Genomic DNA, 22138 nt, shown 5'->3' on the forward strand with positions numbered 1-22138 from the left:
TTGCAAGCAGAAAGTTTTCAAATGAAGTCATTTATGAGCCGGCTGAGTTCTTAGGGCGCCTGAACATACCCTTAAAATGTGAGACGTCTTTTCTTTCTTTTGTTGTTCCTTCTCAAATTCATAGAATTTGTATTCTTCAGAATAGCACAGTGGGATTTTTCTCCCCAGCTTCTTCAGAGCATTACTTCTGGGGTGAGAACCAATCTGATAAAAGCATAATGCAGAGGAAAACCTTTCCTGAAAGTCAAAGTCACTGAAATAGGGGAGTGCTCTGTGCACCCTCAAAACCGGCGCTGTTTGCACGACTGTGATTTGCTCACCAAAACAGGGGTCCGTTTCCTCTCCCTCTCTTTAAAAGACAAATCAAAAGAGAGCCAGCGGCAGCCCTATGGAAGGTGTCCACGACCTTTGTTCTTGATATCGGCTGTGCGATGGAAGGGAGCCAGGCTTCTGGCTTGTTCTTAGCAGAGGCTCCTTTATTTGGCTCTTGATGAACAAGAGTCAAGTCTGAACAACAAGATGCCATTAGAGAGCCACGGGGGCGCCTTCATGTCTGGTCCCATCACAGTCGTCTGCAGCCAGCATGGGTGTGGGGTGTGGGGAGTGTTTTCTGTGTCAAGTGCCTGGTGTCCGACAAGGGCTCTGCATCCGAACTGAAGTACCCCCCCCCCCCCCCCCCGCCGCCACCTTGCTTTCATTTTCTTTTTCCTTTATAAAAATAGAGAACCAAAGTCCCTGTTCATGGATGTTCCATGATGATCACAGGGCACCCCCCACCAAAAGCTTAGGTTAGACTCCCGAGGCAAGGGCTGTGTGTGTCCAGACACACCCCCTGCAGCTATCTCCTTCACCAGGACCCGTGCCCAGCCTGGCTGGTGGTCTGATTTTCGGCAGAGGTGCCACAGACTTTTTTGCAGCCCTGCTGAGTAAACCTGCCCCGGATTAGAAGTGGGCAGCCTCTTAGGACATGTGTGTTCCAAGGCTCTGCCACGTGTCCTTCTGGTGCACCTGTGCCTGCTGCACCCTGGGCGTGTGGCCCTAGGTGGTAGGCAGACCACACCTGCAGCTTATTGTCATCCATTTCCTTGGGGGAGGGGACTAGGCGTTAGCTGTTGTCGCTCTCCAGTCACATGTATCCCTGACTCATGCGTGAACTCACTGAGAGAAAGAAATCTACCGCACAGCTCTAGGGGTCCACCTGGAGCTCTCTTCCTATCACATCCTATTGTGAGAGGTCGGCTGGTCCTGTGGCCTCCATCTTCAGACTGTATCACATATTCAGTCACTTCTCACGACATGTATTGCTGTCGTCCTGGTCTAAGCCACCACCGTCCCTGTCTGGACTCTGGCAGCAGCCTGCAAATGGCCTCCCCACTTTGTCCTCAGTCCCCTCACAGCAGCGTGTGTGAGCAGGTCACATTGCTCCCTGCAGACAGTTCCTCTCATTGCAGTCAGGAAGGTCAGCCCACATCCCTTACCATGGCCTGTGGAATCTGTCCCTGTCCCCTTGCTGGCGTCCTTCCTGCCGTGCTGCCCTCTGCCTACCTGTCCCAGCCACTTAGGCCTGCTTGCTCCTCCTTGAGTGAACCAAGATCCTTTCCACTTTGGGACCTTTGCATTCCTGCTCCCTCCACCCAAGAAACCCCTCCCCTAGGTCACTACATGGCTTGCTCCCTTACCTCCTTCCTCCCTCTGCGAAAATGTCATCTCATCAGAGACTGCTTCCTTGTCCACCTTATCTAAGATGGCAGCCCCAGCCCTGCCCCATGGTTATCCACCTTTATTTTCCTTCATAGCCTTATTGCCACCGGACATTGTAGTTAAATATATTTAATTGCTTATTGGCCTGTTGAGTGTCTCCATACTAGAGCAGAAGCTCCAGGAGGCCAGAGTCCTGTTTTGTTTTGTCCCTGTGCCTGGCACAGCACGTGCATATGGCAGGTATGGAGTGACCATTTGTCAAATGAATGACGGTTGCTCTTAGCCGAATGGCCAGGACCTTTTTCTCTCTTATGCTTATGTGTGACAACATCCTTCCGGGGCTGTGTTGCCACCCTAGGGGCCATGCGTGGGTCGGGGTGGCTGTGTTCCTTCCCCGGAACTGGCACCCCTCAGCTTCCCCAGAAGAGCCCATTTGGGCTGTGCTGGTGAAGTCTGCCGCCTCCCGATCAGTGATTCTCCTTTGCCACCACACAGGTGCTCACCTTCGTCCTGCCTGTCCCCCAGTTGGAGTCTGTGATCCCAGCCCTTTGCTTTGGCCAAAGGAGTTCCTTTTTCCAGGGATAGCTGCCATCCCTGACTCCCTCTCTCCACTTACACCTCCCTCCCGCTGCCACCTTCCATGTCTTCCTGGCAAAATCATACCCATATTTCAATGACCAGCTCAGATTTCCACCCTTCTCCCACTCCCCCCTCCCCCGCCCAACCCTGAAGCTTTTTTTCTTTCTTTTTGATTCCCACAGTTGGAAATTAGCTCTCTACCCTCTGGCCTCCTCTCTGTTGGTAACCTTCTCTGTTCATAGTATGTGTCATGTTCAATTCAGTTAAACACAGATTAATTGAGCACCTATAATGTACCAATTTCTTTACTAAGTCTGGAGGTTCAAAGACACAGACACCGTCCCTCTCTCTCTTTAGGTGCTTATGTGGGAGGTAAACATGACTAAAAATAATAACAGCCACTTTCCTTGACTGAGCACTCACCATGTGCCAGACCCTGTGCTAAATACTTTATGTGGGTATCTGATTTAATCTGTCCGGTACTCTACCATCCTATTTACAGAGGAGGAGGAGGAAACTGACTCAGAGAGGTTGCGTAACTTGGCTAAGGTCACATAGCTATTGATAATGGAGCTGGGATTTGAACCCAGGTAGTTTGGTTCCCAAATGCCACACTTAGCTATTAGGCAATACTGCGGAGGGATGTCCTGGAACTATTTATTTATTTTAAGTCATTCATTCATTAAAAAAAGTTACTGAGCAGTCTTTATGTGTTAGGAGCTTTGTTAGGCTTCTTCATAGAAGAGGTGACATTTGGACAGAGGCTTGGAGGATGAGTAGAGTTTTCATAGTGAGAAAAGGAAGAGAGGGAAGGGCATCTGGGCGGAAGGGAAAACATGAACCATACCACGCAGAGGAGAAAATGCAGCTCCATGGGGCGATGTGACGAGCCTGCATCCCTTGATGCGAGGAGTGGCAAATAAGTCTCATCTTGTATGCCAACTCCGCGTGATGGGGGTGGCTGCCCAGAGCATGATGTTGAGAAGGATTCTGAGGCTGAGTCTGTGCCTAGTGGAAAGCACGCCTTGTGGCCTGATCACCAGTGCCGGCCACAGGGTGGAAATGTGGAGTAGCTGCACAGGAGCCACACGTTTGTTCAGGTAGAATCTCACCTGTGAGTTGGGCGATTCGGGAAATAAGACTGGAAAGGCAGGTCGGGGCCACAGTTCGAAGGTTCTTAAATGCCATGCTAAGGGCTATTAAACATTCTGCCCTACTGTCTACCTATGTGACTGTTTTTCTGATCTTTTCTCTTAGGTTAGAAACTGGGGAACATGACAGTTTTCTTCTTTTCCACTCTTTTCCTTTCACTAAAAATTCATTCTCATCTTCAGATCCAATGGATTGGAAGCATGATTTCTTATAACAAAATTCCACTACAACAAAATAATAGAAGACTAAGTCAAATATTGGGGCCAGACTTTTCCTGTCTCTGAAAATATCAGTTTATGGAGTGAGACTATTCAAGTCAATGACATAGTGTTACCTTCTGTTATTATAGGAAGTCTATATTTGGCACGTTTAGGGGAAAAAAAAGACTGACTCCTTTTTTTCCCCCAGTTAATCATGGTAGTCGGAATTTTTCAGTAATAACACTAATTAATGCCTGGAGTCTGCATTGCCCTTTCTGATTTTCAAAGCACTTTTTCTGTGCGCATTGTCTCATTTAATCCTCATAATAGTCCCATGGGAAAGACAGAATTATTCTTGTCCTCTCTTTACAGAGGGGAAAACCAAGGCTCAGGGCGCTTCTTTAACTGGAGCCCAAGCTTCCTAATTCCTTTGACTTTGCTATGCTGCCTCTCCGAAATATGCTAATACGGTTCTAACCCAGGTTCTAAATTAGAAGCAATCCTCTTTTTTTGAGCTGGATTTTTACTGGTGTGAATCATCCTGTTTTCCTCACCCACTGGACTTTGTCTCTTTGAAGCAGATTGAACAGCCTCGGAGGCCCAGGATGGGGAGGCCTCGGAGTGTGGCTGGCTCCTTCTCCCCGCCTGCACGGAAATGCTCAGAGATGTCGTTCTCTTCTTTTTTAGCCAAAATGTAATCCATGTACCTAGTAAAAGATTCAGATAGTGTAAAAAGGTTTAGGGGGAAGAGTAAGTTCCCGCCCACCCGAGCCTTCTAGTCCCTTCCCCCAGACAAACTGAGTAACACTGGTTTCTTGTGTGTCCTCTTCCAACACACATGGGAGGGTACCATAACTGTCCCGCTCTCATTAAGAGTACGGCAGAGATTTTTATACAGCAGTGCATGCTGCGAGACCTCCTTCTTTTCAATAGCTGCTTAGCATTCCTTTGCCTGACAGTCCATAATTTATTTAACCTGTCTCCTGCTGATGGTCGTGCAGGTCATTTCTAGTCTTTTCCAGTTAACAACAAGGTTTCACCGAACATGTTTGTACATGGATCTTTGTGCACCCGTATAAGTATGCTTGGAGGATAAATTACTAGGAGAGGAATTTATTTTATTTTTAAGACTCCTAGTATTGAATATTCCACAGACTTCCTTAGTAACCCACTTCACTGCCTAGTATCCTTTTGGGGGAAGTTCTGACCTAAATCATACTTGCTAGAAAATAGAGTTTTTGTTCTCAGGCTTTGGCTTTAAAGAAAATGAAACACCCTGTTGCCGCTGCCTGTTTAATGGCCTGTGTTTGGAAAGCGTTATTGAGTTACCTGCGCTCTAGCTTTACTTCTCCAGGTTGGGAAAATCTTAGCTTCCTTTCCTCCAGGTTCCACTTACAGATTTATAGTCACTGTTATTCCTTGCATGAAGACCATCTCTCACTTCTCCAGAATGGGCTGAGGATCTCAGTGGCATCACTGTGGTGCGTTTGGAGTGCATCTGAGCATGGCTTTGTTACGTGGGGATGACACCGTCCCCAGAACTGGTGTCTCTGTCAACTCGGCTGAACTGGAAAATGGTCTATGTGACCCCCACGCCACCCCACTCAGGGGTGCTGTTCGAAATACTTAACAATCCAGAAGAGATGGGGGCCCCAGTCAGTCTCCCCGGGCGCTGGCCCTAGTGCTGAAACAGGATGATGCTGGAGGTCCCTGCTGAGCCAGGCTCTACCCTGAAGGAGGGGCGGCATGGATAGTAGGTCATGAGGCCTTGGAAGTTCAAGACAGCACCAATTATCTAACCAATATGGAGATATTTCAGTGTTTCAACCACCAGTATGGCCTCACAGGGGCGTGCCCGCTGCCCATCAGCCCTCGTTCTCTCTGGGAAGACTTGTGAGATGTGATGTGGTTTAATAAAAACCCAGTGGCTACAGAGTGGGGGACCAGGTTTGCATCATACTTGGGCTTCTTATTAGCTCTACAACCTTCAACAAGACGCTAACACCTTTCTCGCCCCCAAAGGAAAGAGTCTGCACCATATAATATCTAATGCTGCTTCTTGCTCTAAAATTTGGGGAAATAAAATAAGCGAGGGGGTGGGTTCCAAACTTGAACTATTTTCCTGGCGTTTTATGTTTGTGTCGTAAGGATGCCTTCCCCCCCCCCCCCCCCAGCTTCCTCATTCCAGATTAGGCAAAGAAACGGATTTGGGGGCAGGATCTGAAAGAAGAGTGACTATTGTTTGTATTAGATGGCATGGGGCACATTATAGAATTGTGGGAAGTTTTGGGTGAAAGAGAGGTTCAAATCCTGATTTGCCCACACTATATTCGTTTGTTCATTCATTCATTTATTCATGCACACATTCACTCACTAAATGTTTATGGAGCCTCTATCAAGTGCTGGGCACTGTTTTGGGCTCTGGGGATGGAATAATGAATAAAGTAACGTCCCTGCTTTCTTGGAGCTTACATTCTAGAGGAAATTGGGCAAGCCACTTAACCTCTTTGGACCTAAATTTTCCTACCTGTCAATTCTTCCATGGTGAATGGCATTGGTACTGTTCCTTCCCATTCTAGTGTCTGTGGGAGCCATCACTAATGAACCATAGTGCTCCAAGCAGCCATAGTCAGTTACTAGGAAATAGCTCATATGTGATCCTGGGCTAGATGAATTCTAAAGTCCTTTCCTGCTCCAAAACTTCATTCTTATTAATTATTTCTAGTTAAATGGGAAGACAATATTATACTGAGGGAAAATTGTAATAGAATTCAAAATCATAAAACTATCGAAGCTATAGATTTTACAAGAAAACCACCATTGCTTTGGTTTTGTTGGATACAAAAAATATGTGTTTTTGTAGAATTATTTTAGATCACTGGGTCTTAGATTTTCCTTCCACAGTCTCCTGCTCAACCCCGCTTTACTTTGATCCCCTGATAAGGGAGAGGCTCATCAACATTCTCTTTTAACTCCTTTCATTTTGGAAACCTCCTTTATGAAGGCTCCTTTGACTGGAGTCAGGTTGGGCAGAATCAAATCCTGCTTGTTTTATAAGTGTTTCTACTATACACTAGATAACTCAACAGCAGTCACTACCAGAAGGCCTCCCAGGGGCCTGACGTGGCCATCTGGTCTCTTATGTTCCACTCAACACGATGGAAGCCAAACCAAGGTTGGGCTGGTATCAACCTCTTGGTAAATTTTTTCCCCCAAATTCCAAACACATCCTTGCAGTATTTCCATTTCCATTCCCCCTCCCTGCTCCCGTAACAGACCAGCAAATCCAGTGTGCCCAAATTGAGCTCAAACTGCAAAGAAAAAAAGATTAGAAGTGTTTCTGTTAGAACTGATAGCTTCACTCTTTTGGATTTCCAAATGCATCTTTACCTACAACAAAGCGAGTAGATTTGTGGGCACTGGGGGAAATTTGGCTTCTTGAATTCTATTATAAACATGGGGGTCTGAGACTATGACAACTGTGCTCTCATGATTTCCAAGTTATAATGCATCAGAGGTACCTCTCTCTATAATAAAATATTTTCCCCAGTGGGGAACAAGAGCCGGGTGTCCAGCATCCCAGGCTCCTATAATTTGTGCCAATATTGACATTCGATAACTTGCTCAGAAATCAACTCTTCCCTCTCCAAGAAGCCCCAGAAAATAGAGTATTTCCACCGTTTAATCATGGACATTTAAACCAAGGAGCATTTTAAGAAAGAGAAAAATGATCTTTATTCCTAGGTTGAGCTCAGTGAATTCTTTTTTCTTTGAAGGGGGGTGGATATAGGAAATAAAAATTTAATATTGGCCTTGTTTAAAGCAGTAAGTATTAAATATAGATGAAATAACTCAGTTCCACCTTACAATTTGTTATGGACATGCCTCCTTTCTGTAGCCACAGAATTCTCCCACATTTGCAAACTACAGTGGAAGGCTCCCTGGTTTGAAGGGATATGGTTAGTAATTTTTGCAGAGGGTGATGTGTTGAATATTGCGGAAAGTCTGTACAGAAGAAAGAAACTGCAAGGTGAAGAGCATGGATTCTGAAACCAACCTGCCTGAGTTTGAATCCCAGGTCCAGCTTATGTTATTATAATCTCCAAGGTTCAGTTTTTTCATCTGATAAATGGGGATACTAACAGAACTTCTTTCGTAAGTTGTAAAATTAAACAAGATTATTCCTGAAATGTGCTTAACATGTTGCCTGGCATATTTTCAGTGTTAAATAAATGTTAGTTACTATTTTGGCAGCTGTGCATCTATTTTCTCATCTGTAGACTGGGGACAATGATGAGGATTAAGTGAATTTATATGTATATTTATAATTATTAAATATTATTTTTTTACAGCAGTGTGGACCAGAGTGAGTGCTGCTGAAATGATAACGTACCGTTATTACACAAATTCAAAATGCTTTCCTTAACGTTAGAAGGGAAGTATATAAAATGATTAAGCACCAAGGACCTGAGCTGCAAACTTGAAATTTGGCTCCACCGCTTATTAGCTCTGTGACCTTAGGCGAGTTGTTTTACGTCTCCATGCCTCGGGCTTTTCGTCTGTAGAATGGAGCTAATGATAGATCTCCTTAATAGGGTTGTTATGAAAACTAATTGAGATAGCTCGGTAAAGTGCTTCGCAGATGCCTGGCATATATTCCATGTTCAATAAATGTTTGCTAATAGTTTTAGAGTATTTTATTTAAATATTTGATTGGTGCTAGGCAGAGGGTTCTAGAAAGAATGTGATTTGGGAAGCAATGCTTTTCTGGAGATAATTGAAAGGCAGCCGTCTTGCTGTTTGCAGATGTGGTCACCCTCCTGGGCTTTCTCTATGCTTCCAGTGGAGAAAACACAGGCATTGTGAAGAAGTTCCCGAGGTTTCTGAACCGAGAGCTGGAAGCCACCCGACGCCAGCGGATAGATTACCCAGTGTAAGAACGGGCAGATGATGCGGGCTGGTGGGCGGTGCCCTTTTTATCTGAGGACAGAGCAGGCTAGTGGAACCCCTTAGGAGGAACACCTTTGTAACATGCTTTGGAAAAATATTGAGATCTACAGAACTTAGGCAGAATCTGTGGACCTGAAAACTTCAGAGTATTCTTCAATTATTCTTGCACTGTGCTTTCCTCACTTTGCCTCACACTTCACATGTTGGTCCCAGGAAGGCCATGAGGAGGGGAGGAAGGTGCCGGAGCCTGGCCTCGCCGGGTTTCAGGTGCAGCCAGCCACAGCCAGCACAGATTGCAGCCTTTGCTTTGATTTTTCTTTCTTGGAAGATTGGATGAGCTGCTTAAAAATCTCACAACTTCTGATCTCCTCCATTGATTTCAGCAAAACCCAGATATATTTTTTTCCTTCTGCTGAATTGAAGATGCTGAAAATGTTTCCTGGTTCACCTCAGACTGGATGGATTTAGCAGAGTGATTTAATTCTTCCCATGCTGCTGGCTGTAGAAAGATCTTGAGTCACTTTACTGAGCGTATGTTCTTGCTAAGCTTCCTTGTAATAACTTATCTTCATGAGCTTGCTCAGCTGGGTGGGTCAGGAGGGAGCTGTGTGACACCATCTGCTGGCATATCTTACCACTGATTTGGAGGCCAGATTATAAAACCCAGAATATTCTAAAGGACTTGTTTGGATGTATCCCCCAAAAACCTGGGGCCACTGCCACTTTAACCCAAACTGTGAATTGCTTGCTGGGATAATGAGAGAACTCTATATATTTGTTTTGACCTGGATTCCTGTTTCATGTGCAAAATGCAATTATTCCCAGCTCCTCTTCTTTGAACTGCTGGTCCCTAGCACTCTGTGTGGCAGCAAGCAAGTGTCCAGCAAATATTTGCTGAATGATTGATGGATCACATATCCTGGCTAAATGTGCCCTAGTTAAGTTGACGACTGTGATTTTATCCTCACTTCACAAATCACAGATGTACAATATTTTTTCCCACAAAAATAGCCCCAGTCCAGAAATGGAACAATTAGATTAGATGTTCCATATTGGTCAGCCAGAACTGTGTTACCGAACAACCTAATGTGTGCATTAAAATAGGAGCTGTGTGTCCCAATTAGCATATAGTGATGCCATTTGCAGATTATGACATTTCTCTACCTTCAGGCTTTTATCTTTGAAAGAAACAAAATTGCTCAAAAAGCCCTAATTATGTTTTTTCTTTTAATCATTGAGATTAGAATAACTTCTTTTCAAATCACCTCTTATTAAAATCCAGATTTTTATTCCATGTCTGGCTTTATAAGACTTAATCAAGAATTCCAATGGCAGGCATGTGAGATTCTCAAAGAGGCACAGAAACAGAGTTTTTGGTGCAAGGTAGAATGTCTGCCAGTTTTGTACAATGATGCTTAACTCGTGTCTTTTGCAGTTACTATAACCACCTCCTTTGTCTCAAAAATCAAGCCTTGCAAGCTGATCTCTCATGATGAACATGAAGGCAAATTCGTCCCTTCATTGGAAAGAAAGCAACTTACTTGGTCATTGTTAACTGTAATTACCTGTTCTTAGATGATATCAATCTGCCGAATTTTTTTTCCCCTCTTTCTTACAGGTTTACTGTTTCATTGTGGCTTTATTTACTCCATTATTGCAAGGCCAATCTCTGTGGAATTCTGTACTTTGTTGATTCTAATGAGATGTACGGCACACCCTCTGTATTTCTTACCGAAGAGGGTAAGTACGAAAAAGAACCTTTACAACGATGTTGTAATTTTCTTGTGCTCTGTCTATTGGCAGGTACGTCTGTCTAGAGTAAGGAAGATATTGTCAACGTGGCAGTTCAGCGAGAATGATGGTTTTCAAATGTGGGCTTCAGGTTGAACTTTTTTTCTGGAAGCTTAAAACAAATGTCTTCTTTACAAAGGAATGTACTTACTTATATGTTCTTTTGTTTTTGTTTGAAGAAGATACATGACGTGGTCTGGTAGCTTCTTAGGATAATTGTTGAAAAGGTGTAGCCACTTCATTCCCTCCTAAGTATTTTTTGTCATTTTCATGAGCTTTAATTTTCCTTTTAGGCCACTTGCATATTCAAATGCATCTAGACAAAGGAGAAGACCTCGCTGTAAAAACTAAATTCACCGTACCTTTGAAGGAGTGGTTTAGACTGGATATCTCTTTTAACGGAGGCCAGGTATCTGTATGCATGCTCCAGCACGAATCATACCAGCATCAACACTTAATGTTAAGCATTGCTATAAAGTCAGGGAGCAAGAAAATCTGTAAAAGCAAATTTGTGGTAAATGATGAACTCTTTACAGCTATACACTTTTTCCGTCAAACTTTTATAGCTGTAAGTTTAAATCATAAGAATTCCATCCCATTTAATTAACTTTTAAACTGCTTCTTGCGACCATATTGTGAATGAGTAAATAATATAGCCATCTATGTAGCTGCAATTATCTGAGCAATTCAGCCCTTTTCCCTCAGGGAGACAGGCCTTGTGGAGATAAATGTTAAAATAGCATTGGCCATGTTTATGTAGTGTTATCAGATCTACAACTTATTTTTACAGGAAATTTAGTGGTTAGTTCAGCCAAGAAATGGTTTGACTGTTTTTGGCAGTTGAAACAATTGCTTATGTTTGGCTTTAAACAGACGAACAATAATCAACAAACGTAAGTGATAATTCTGGTGGGACGGAAGGTCTTTATCTACTTCGTACTATAAAACACTGCACAGAACTGTTCCAGACTCTCATAGCACAGATTTTATGGATTATGGCAAATCTGTTGTTATAATGGAATACAATTCCATTTCTCAGCATCCACGATGCCAGAATGCTGCTATTTTTCTGGTTGCTTTATTTTCTCATCAGCTTTTCTTATTGATTTGTGATTTTCTGGTAAGAAAACTAAAAGAGATGTTTTGTTTGTCTTGTGTATTAGATGATACACAGACTTCCTCAGTGGTTAGGTTTATCACATTTCCTTTTTCTGAAGGGAAGAGAAATCAGGTCAGTCCTTGTTGCTTTCCTGAGAAGAGTCTGGGAAATGTTAGCTGGGGTGTTTTATATGTTTGTTTGTTTCCTGAAAGATGTTTGGTGACGTAGCTGTGGTCCACATTTTAGCTTCTCGTTTACGTGAGGGTTAAGATGGCGTTATAGTTGGGTTACTGCTTTCTCCTAAGGAGAAGGTCAGCTCAGAGCTGTGTATCACTTAGGCAGGTATCAAATCATCAGAGCAAATCACAGATCTTAGTTTATACCTGCTGTATGCAAGGCAGTTCACTGAAGGAGCTTATAGATTACTTATGGAAGTAACATTAAGCAGGTAAAGGGATGTTGTAAGGTGAGCTTAATTGCCAAATGAGTCATATTGGCTCAGAGGAGACAGCACTTTGAGCTGGGATGCTCAGGGAAGGTTTCAAAGAGAAGATTCCTCTGGATGGGCAGAATCGAGATGGAGAAGAGAAGAAGGGGCATTTTAGCACATCACTGGGGATTAGCACATCAGTCAGTTAGACTGGAGCAGGAATTTGGGGGCTGCAGAAAATTAAGAGAAGAAAACAATTTCTTTATGACTAGAATGTGGAGAATCTTGAGTATCTTGGAATTTAGATTTCTACTTGCAAGGCAGCAGGGCTTCATGGAAGATATTTTAGCAGAAGAAGAGTAAATCAAAGTAGTCCTTTAATTAAAGAGATGAATTTAACAGCAGAGTTCATGGGGTAAAGCAGAAGAAGAGAATTAGGAAGACCAGATAGGGTAGAAAGAAAAAAGAAGTCTGTGTGTATGTATGTATATAATATATTCTTTTTCTTTTTCAGTAGACTTTTGCCATTTGTCCTTCTTTCTTTCCGTCCCAACTGGTCTTCCCAATATATATAAGTTCCAAAACAAAATTTATTGTTTTTCTATACAAAATCCTCCTCAGTGGCGGGACTACCATACTTATTGCTTTGACTCAGTTGACTTAAAATAAATGATTGGTTTAGAGAAACAGTGGGTTTGAGTCCTTTTCTTCTCTGAACCCACATGTTGTCTATGGCTGCGCTGGATGGTTTCATGGGTGAGCTTGTTTTTCACAGACACAGTGTTGTAGACACATCTTCGAGAATCTAGTTGGGCCAGCACATGTTTCCTAAACGCTTGCTCTGTGCTAGCATTTGGAGACTAAAAGGAGCCCTTTAACTCCAGGAGCTTATGTTGCAGTCCAGTACCTGAGAAGAACACATGTGACAGCTAACAACACTCACCACAAAACCATTGTCACTGTTAAAATGACAGTGAGGATTCTCAGTGCTTAGAGAAGGAGGGTGGGAAACAGTCGTGCGTGAAGAACATTCAGCATCGAGCTCGTTTTCCCCCTAAGGCTCTCACGGAGTCAGAGCAAAATTTCAAAAACTCCTTGTCGTATCTTACACATTTCCTCGTCTTTCTATGCAACAAGGTTTTAAGCACAATACGCCAAATGAACCTTTGGCTTGACATTTGGAAGTATCTGAAACCCATTGGGGGAAACTGCATTATAGATCTTTCCTACCATGTCAAGTCATTTGGAGAAATCAAATTTCTTAAGTTTTAAAATATACACAGGGCTAGTAAACTGTTCCTTTTATTTTTGCAGAAATTGATCAGGTGAAAAACTCTGCAGCACATTTTATGAGTAATTTATACCCAGACCTGAATTTATGATGTGGGGCATTGAGGTGTAACTGATCCTTGTGTATCTCTCCCAACATAGATAGCAGTGACCACCAGCATTGGACAGGATTTGAAAAGTTACCATAATCAGACCATTAGGTAAGTGTGATCTTTCTTTTTATTGAAAAATTTTGCTGAATGAGGGTCAAGGAATCTTCACGCTTTAGCCTGCAACCCTAACGTTATTCCCAAAGCTCCTTAATCAGCTTTTCCAAGCGTGGCCTGTAGCTAGTCCGCCCTATAGCTAGTCTTTGTACTTTTTTTTCTTTTACTATCCACAAACTCTCCCTGTTTCCCCCACAACCTGTTTTCTAAGTAAGAGAAACTAATCCTCTCTCCAGATCTCATTGTAAATTCTTCCTTTCGTGGCACTTTATATAATTTATTTTCTTTGAAAATTATCTTCCACAAAGGATTCTGAAAAATAAATCAGAGTATTAATGTTGCTTATTGAGAATGATCAGTAACTTTGGCCTAGAATAAAACATAAAAGCAGACAGTCTTCATATTTATGTTGATAATCTAAGTTTGAAATGTATGCAACCATTGATATTGGTATAACTTTTCATCTTTATGTAACCATTCCCTGCAAGAGTTACAGAAACTGAGAATTGGGTCTCTTGCCTTGTATTTCATAATTTTTTAATTTGCTTTGACATCCCTGTGTTATAGGGGGTTCTATGGTGTCAGAACCATGGGGCAATCTTCTTTAGGAACTCAGGATACCACATCAGAGCTTGGTAATATGTATATAATCCAACACTTAAGAGTAAGTCTAAAGGACAGAAACATAAATTGCCAGCTTTGTATGTATGATTTAAATCAATGTATCAGGACTGCTGGGCATGGTGGCTAGGGGATTTGCTCCTCCATCCTTCAGTCATTCCACTACACCAAGCAGAAAGCTGCCGCTCCAGACAGGCTCCGTTCACTCAGAGTCCCCACACAATCCACATTTTCTTGAAAACCAATTATTAAAGGAAGGAAAGCAAAGAGAGAAGGAGACATTGGGACAAAGGGGCATATGCTATGGGTTTTTTTTTTTTTTTCACCATTCCTGTTTACATTTAAGTCAAACTGATTTCTTTTATGCCCTGGGTATGTAGAACAATGCTTATTTTCACAGCCGGATTAAAGGATTAGAGTTATATAGAAAGGCTAAAGCAGTGTTATTCCTTAGCCTGCAAAGACAAGGTCAGGCGTGACGTGATAGCTGTATTGTAGCATAGAGGCTGGGGCCGAAGCACGGAGCAGAAGTCTTAAAGCACACCAGGCGGATTTAGACCAGCCAGGAAGAATTCAACAGCTATGAGTTTTGTTATGTAACAGGTGGCCGTGGGCTCTCTGAAGAGTTCAAGAATAGGAAAGGCCTGGGAATTCTCTTTGGAGAAACAGATGATATGTGGCTCCTTTGGAAATCTCTTATCTGCAAGGAAGTCCTGAGAAATTAAGGGTTTGCATTTCAGAACGTGAAATCTAAAATAATGCCTTCCTCTTTCTCCCCTGACACCCACCTCCGACTCCGGGATGTTTTTGACAACTGATTGAATTTCATAGGCTCTTTCTTATTTTCCATGTAAGAGCTTCCTTTCCTCTGAAATCCCAGAAATCTGGATGCTGACAGGAGTGAGTTGTAGATGAGAGACCACAGTGTGATCCAGGGCTGGGACCAGTCTGGGGCGAGAGAGGCATGTGCTTTCTACATGAAGTTTAAGGAGGCATCAGATAAATTCAGTAATTGTATGAGTTTCCTAGAGCTGCTGGAACAAAGTACCACAAACTGACTGGCTGTAACAACAGAAATTTATTGCCTCTTAGTTCTAGAGGCTAGAGGCTGAGAGCAAGGGCTCGGCAGGGCCGTGCTCCCTCTGAAGGCTCCGGGAAGGACCTGTTCTAGGCTTCTCTCTCCAGCTTCTGAGAGTCCCCTAGCCTGTGGCAGTGTAACTCCAGTCTTCACATGGGGTTCTCCCTGTGCGAGTGTCTGTCTTTGTCCAGATTTGCCCTGATCGTAAGGATACCAGTCATACTGGGTTAAGGGCCCACCCTATTCCAGTATGGCCTCATCTGAATTAATTATATCTGCAATGACCCTATTTCCAGATAAGATCCCATTATGCAGTGCTGGGGGTTCGGACTTCAGTATATGAATTTTGCAGGGGGGGAGGGGGGACAGTTTAACTCATAACAGTAATCATGAGAAATTACATTTGGATATAGGCTTTTTAAAAATCAAAATTAATGCAAAGAATCCACGATGAACAAAATGTCAAAATGTTAAGAAAAGACAAAATCGGTGTAGTCATATAAGATTCCAAAGATCAGACCGATTTTCAGGTACGTACCAGTTCAACATCCCCGTGAAAACACAGAAAACTCACCCGGTGATATCGGCAGTCCCCAGATACCGGCAGTCCCCAGACCCAAGGGTGCCCCTCACCCCCACCTCAGTGGCCCTGCCGTCCTCCCAGGCCCTCCTCCAGCATTTAGAACAACCAAAGAGTTAATGCCAGGTCCACTAGGGATTCCTGTGGTCAGATATCTGGAATCCCGCTTTCAGAGTGGGCCAAGCCAGTGAACTAAACATCAGATATTTCAGATGGTTATCGGTGTTCCAGGGAAAGCCTCTCAACGTTCCTTTTTATTTGTTCCTGTCATGTAAACACAATGGTAGCTGTTATCCCACAAATGTGGGGTGGGAAGATCAGTCATTGAGTGCTCAGAAGTGCAGTGCCACACCCGAATGAAAGGCTGTCAGTACCGCTCGGTGACAGGCCACAGCTGCAGACCTGTATGGTGCTGGATTCCTTCGTCTATCCAGTACATCTTCAGTCATCCAACATGCCTACCACATGCCAGACATGCTGCCGGACTCTGGGAATAAAATGCTGAACAGAAAGAATACAGTCAGTCCCTGCCTTCATGGAGCTAAAAAAGTCTCTTAGGGGAGACAGATCTTAACCGAGGAAATTCACAAATAAGTTTAAAATTGCAAATCGTGCTGAATGCTGGGAAGGAAATGAATAAAGTGACTTGAAAGGATAACAGGGGTCAGAATTCAGAGCAGGTATTGGGGAAGTGAGTCAAAGATGAGAATTACTCTGAGAGGTGAGGGTGGCAGCTAATTTGAGTCTCTAAGTTCGCCTACTGGAGAAGCCAGGAGCTGGAGCTATTTCCAGTTCTGAGTGAGGCCTATTTGAGAACGCTGGGTGATTCTTCCGTAATAAACCAGGGCGCTCTCCTGTGTCCAGATGAGAGTAAAGATGGTTTGCCAGCACGTCTGAGATTTTCGAAAGGGAAAGCTTTTATCTCAGCGAAATTGATGGCTATCAAACAAGGCCCAGTGCAAGGAATCTCTTGCAATATTTGTGCAGCCACTGAGAATTTTAGAGGAGAAAAATGTGGAGGCTCGCATGTGGATGGAGGCCAAATTGGAGAGCGCTCCTATTTCATTGTATTATAATAATGATAAAAGCCAAAAATATTACAGTCCACTACCATAGGAACCAAGCACTTTATTGATTAGTAGAAGTCTATTAAAGCGAAGATCCATAAAAAAGATACTTACTGCAAACATTTTATTTTACTTAAAAAAATGGAAATGTACGTTCATTTGCCAGTCTTTCCAGGCAGGGCCTTTCCTTTGAGTATGAATCTACTGATGAAAGTGCCCTGTCGTCTTTCTTGCATAAACAGCACCCAATTTCTGTTTCTTCCAAATGAAAACAAACACACTTGTGAAATAGCACAATCCTTCTAGATTTCCTCAATTTCTTTTTCCAACCTTTTACAGTTGTCTTAATTCCACAACAATTTTTTTAGTAGCCATTCTTTTCTGAGTTTACCCAAAATATCCAACTTAATTTTTATAGAATGAACGACTCTTTCTTCTCCATCCATATTTTATTGGATAACGTAATATTTAATTGAGTTGTACGGTTACAATGACCGTGCAATTGGTATTAACAGGTTTGGGAAGGAACACGTGTTACTCTTACTAAGCATGCAACTCAAGAGATGGCAGCAATGTCCTACAGTGGATTAAGTTACTATTAATAACCATAGTTAACAGTTATGGTGCCTACTATGTGCTAGGCACTGTTCTAAATGCTTTGTTTAAATATTATTTCATTTAATCCTCACAACAACCCTGTAGGTCGGTGCTATTATTATCTCTATTTAAAAAGTGTGGAGACTAGGTCTCTGGAGAGTCGCCTCCAGCCGGCGAGCATCCAGCGTGTTGTGGGGAGGGGCTATCGGGTGAGCTGTTGGGTGGGTGAGCGGAGGCCTGTGAAGGGGCCTTCTACTGCAGAAGCATTGTGCTGAACCCACTGCGTGCCAGGTATTGTCTCATGGGGGTGGTTGGAATGTTCGAGCCTTTCTAAGGTCTTGAAAAACAGAATCAGTTCACAGCTCTCGGAGATAATAACTTTGTGATCTCAGCTGAAAAACGAGAGAAAAAGGGGCTCTCTTCTCATGGCCCTTCAAGCCTGAGATTCTGGAAAGAAAAGTTTCAGGAGATGAAGCACTTCTTTTCCATTTTAGTTGCTTTCACCTAAGGCTGATCTCTTAGTGTTCGCTGTTACTGCCATCAGTGATGTTGTCAGAAGTGCTCATCTCTCCACCTTTTGTCTTCCTCTCCAGCCAGGTGCCCCTGCTGGGGGTCGGGTTCCTCGCTAACAGTCAGTCCATCTGCTCTCCTGGGATGACCCCAGGTTGCTTGGCTTCTCTGATCCAACCGCTGGTAGCTTGCTCTGTCCCCGTTGGCGTCACCCTGGCCTATCACTCTGGCGGCTCGCCAGCTCCTGGCGGCTTGCCTGACAGTTTGTTCTCTTTCCTTCTGCTTCCATCTGCCCTCTGCGCTCCCTGGCTCTTTCCTCTTTGCCTGTTTCTCACTTGATGCCTGGCTTGACCCCTCCTTGCTGTTCACATATGCTCTGATCGCACCTTGCCCACCCATTCCTATTTTAATTTTTGAATAGGTAGGAAATGCACATGGTTTAAAAAATCAAATCTACATGAAAAGATACACAGTTAGATGCCTTACTCCCAGCTCTGCCCCATCTAGTCTGTCCCCTACCCCCCACGCCACAGGGAAACACTTTTATTAGTTTCTTGTATATACTTCTAGAATTTTTCTAATGCAAATACCAAAAAAAAAAAAAAAAAGAACAAAAGCAAACCATTCTTCTTTGTATTGGCTGAAAAATATACTCTTTGTTCTGCACTTTCATTTTACTTTTTTTCACTTAACAATGTATTTTGGAGATTTTTCCAGGTCAGTGCACAGCCCTCTTTTCCCTCTTTTAAAGCCGTATGGTAAAAAAGCTGACATCCAAGGCCCATTGGATGGATGTGGGCGAGTCCTCACTGACAGGCGCCTGGGCTTTCCAGTCTTTGGTGAATAGCAATAATGCTGCAAGGAGCAACTATGTGTATTTTATTCATGCCAACCCATGTTTTTCCTCCATTTTCTTTCCTGAGCCTTCAAGTCTTTCAGGACAAAATAGAATTCGCGAGCATCACCTGTGCTGACCTCTGCTCTTTGACCAAGCCTTTGACCTTTCTGTGGCCTCTTCCTCCTAACTCTGAATTTTACCTCAGTTCTTATCTAATAAGATATGTTTTTAGTTTTCCTCCGCAGCCACCTTCTATCCATTCAATGGGTTTTTTTTCCTTTTAGAGCAAAATACTTCCGATTAAGACCATCAATTCCAAATAATTCCAGTGATTCCAAACAATTTCATCAATATCAATAGCCAGCATGTATTAGTATTTGTGGTGAGCCAGGAGCTCTGCTAGGCGCTGTACATCTTTAGAGTTCACTTAATCCTTTTAACAATCCAGTAAGTGAGGAGCTCATTTACTAATGAGAAAACTCAGTCTCAGAGAGGTTAAGTGACTGGTCTAAAGTCACACAGCTGGTAAGTGGCAGAGCTGGGATCCTAACCCAAGTCCACCTGACCCCACTGTGGTCTCATCTGCTAGAACTCAGAGTGAAGAGCTTGTGGAAATTTGGGATTTTAAGTCAAAGGAGGGTCGATAAAAGAATCTCTTTTTAAAAAATCTGGTTCAGCCTCAGAGCTCTCTTAATCCTTTGTTCTTCTCCAGCTTCCGGGAGGATTTCTATTATAATGACACCGATGGGTATTTCATTGTTGGAGGGAGCAGGTATGTGGCCGGCACTGAAGGGTTTTTCGGACCCCTGAAGTACTACCGCCTCCGCTCTCTGCACCCTGCGCAGGTGAGCCCCAGGGATCCATGGGAAATTTTTGGGTGCTCGTGGGTGATGGGCGGGTGGCTCAGGGGCATGTGAAACCCAGTATAAACAAAAGATTTATCCAAGCTGGACCTCACATCGGCTCTGTCATCAAACATAATTGATATTGAGGCTTTTCCCCCAGCAAATGCAATAATAGATTTCTGTTAACGTTTGGTTCATTTAGTACTCATAAAATGGAAACCATTTACTTCCTCTGTTTTAATAACCACTAGTTTAATTATAGAGTAGATTTTTATCAGGCTGTTGCCTATCCAGTGATTAAGCTAATGAAAGGAGAGAATCTTAGTTATTTGGTAAAGCTTCTTTTATATGCTATTATTTAGAGCATCAGAAGAGAAGACGCTCTAGAAGATTAGAGTCCTGGTTCCTTTTGCTGCTCTCCTCTGAAGCGGGCCTTTGGCTCACGCTGGGCTGGGAGGGCTGCGGCTGTAGAGGTCACAGAGGGCTTTGTATTCAGAACTGCGTCTCCTGCACCATGGTTCTCACATCCAGCCCACCCACAGATGGAACTGTCCAGTTCTCCAGGCCAGCTCCAGCAGGGTGGTGCCGGGGGGAGAGAGTTTCCCCACAAGGGGGCCTTCACGGCGGCCGTTTTTTCTGCCTTGGTAAGGAGATCACCAGATTTCTGAACAAGGAGCATTCTCTCATTCCCTGGGCCCTGTGGGGTTTGTTCTGGGAAAAGCGGGAGTCACTAGGCGAAGTCAATTAGGAAAAGCGGGCAGCCCTACCACCCATGGGTGCACCTTAGAGTCCCTATCGAGAGACCTCCAAGAAAAGGAAGGAAATGAAATTCGTTTATTCATTTATACAGCAAATGCTTATTATTCACCAAGATGAATTAAGATGGTAGCTTACAAACTTTTTTTTGAAGTTGGTCCACAATAAGAAATGTATTTAATATCATGAACAGAGCATACATATGCATACATATACGCATAATATACGGGGACACATATACGTACATACACTCACATGTATGTGTACATATATATATAACACAAAGCTGAAACCAAAATTGTACTAAGAATACGTACCCTTGCTGTGTTCAATGCAGTCTGATATTTTGTGTTCTGCTTTGTAAAAAAAAAAAAATCACTGCTGGTTACAACCCACTGAAATAATTTCATTACCCTCCAATGGGTCACAACCTGCATTCTGAAAACCACAGAGTTGAGATCAGGTCTCTGTTCTTCAGGAGCTCCCTGTCTGGACCTTAAACAGATAAGTCATGAAAGACTGCAGTGCCCGCTTTAATTCATATGTGCGCACAGTGTTTGGGGGTGCAGAGGCAGGAGCGTCCGCGCTGGAACACTCCTGAGGGTGAGGTGGGCTGTTAGGGAAACTGAAGCAGCGACCTGGATCTGGCTCTTGGAGGTTGAGTAGGAGGCGGCCAAGCAGAAGAAGATGGGAGGAGCTGGCAGGCAGCAGGCACAGCACTGGTGGACTTGGCGTCCCCTTGGGAACTGGAGAGGAGATGAATGTGATTTTCTGGGGATGGGCTGCAGTGGAGGGAAAGGAGAGAGTGGAGCCTGGTCTCTGGGAAAGCCTGACATTTAAGAAGCTCTTTAGAGGAGAAGATGCCACAAAAAGAAGCTAGAGGGAACCAGCCTGTCCTTGAATTCCTAGTAACACCCTTGCTTTGTGAATCCAGAGTAGATGACCTGTGCACAAATAAGCCACCTGGTGATGTCAGTGGGAGAAGGAAATAACCCGAACGCAGCCTTTGTAGGTATCCATGGGGGTTTGACGACAATCGTTCAGTCGGTTTTCTTGCCTTCTTGTAGATTTCTAATCCCCTCCTTGAGAAGCAACTTGCTGAACAAATCAAGTTATATTATGAAAGATGTGCAGAAGTTCAAGAAATAGTGTCTGTGTATGCATCCACGGTACAGCAAGGGGGCCGGAGACAAGAAGCATGTAAGTATTGAGCAGTTTTTAGCTCAGTGCATTGGTATCGAAACATGTTTGGCTTCTTTCTAACAGGGTTAAAATAGAACATGTATGACTTGGCCAATGGGGACACTTGTGACTGTGAGCCCTCCACAGATGGATGCAAGTGAAAGGGTGCACTCCACCTGGATTCCAGCAAGACCAGCAGCTGAAAGGAACCCGAACCTGCTTCATAGCTTCGACTATCTGTAATTTAGTTTAAGAATACAAATGAGAGTGTTTTGAGTCTCGCATTGCATTATTCCCATTCATAATGGGATCTTAGGCCAGTCTAAGAAAATAAAAATGAATTGGAAAATAAATTAATCATTAGAAATGTTTCCCCATCCGTGCACTTTTGTCTTGGGCCATTAATATCTGAATATTAGCTTTCAGAAACGTTGAACAATGACTTTGTTGTTGGGGGCTCAGTTTTATTTTTTAAATCCTTGAAATTGACTCATTCTGGAAGACATCGGTAATTTTCAACCAAAGGAATGAAATTCAGGTAGATTGCTTTCATGCCTGCTCATATTTGCCTGGACATCCTTTCGCTTCAAACTTGGTCCTGTCTTGTCTTCCAGCTTGGATCTAGCACTCGTAAATTTCTCTGTGCTATAGATCTTCTTGCTTGAT

At 43.4% G+C, this 22138-nt stretch overlaps 1 protein-coding gene across 2 annotated transcripts in view; it reads left to right on the forward strand.

Moving 5' to 3' along the window:
* Positions 1–22138, forward strand: part of SEL1L3 (SEL1L family member 3) — a 138987-nt gene that overhangs the window by 57164 nt on the left and 59685 nt on the right. For both annotated transcript variants that reach the window (XM_070613040.1, XM_070613039.1), the window contains 6 exons: positions 8439–8565; positions 10201–10322; positions 10667–10782; positions 13334–13392; positions 19402–19534; positions 21358–21490. In XM_070613040.1, coding sequence (XP_070469141.1) covers positions 8439–8565; positions 10201–10322; positions 10667–10782; positions 13334–13392; positions 19402–19534; positions 21358–21490 — 690 coding nt within the window. The remainder of the gene's footprint in view (positions 1–8438; positions 8566–10200; positions 10323–10666; positions 10783–13333; positions 13393–19401; positions 19535–21357; positions 21491–22138) is intronic.

Source organism: Equus przewalskii, chromosome 3 (assembly GCF_037783145.1).
Source record: "Equus przewalskii isolate Varuska chromosome 3, EquPr2, whole genome shotgun sequence".
Taxonomy (NCBI): domain Eukaryota; kingdom Metazoa; phylum Chordata; class Mammalia; order Perissodactyla; family Equidae; genus Equus; species Equus przewalskii.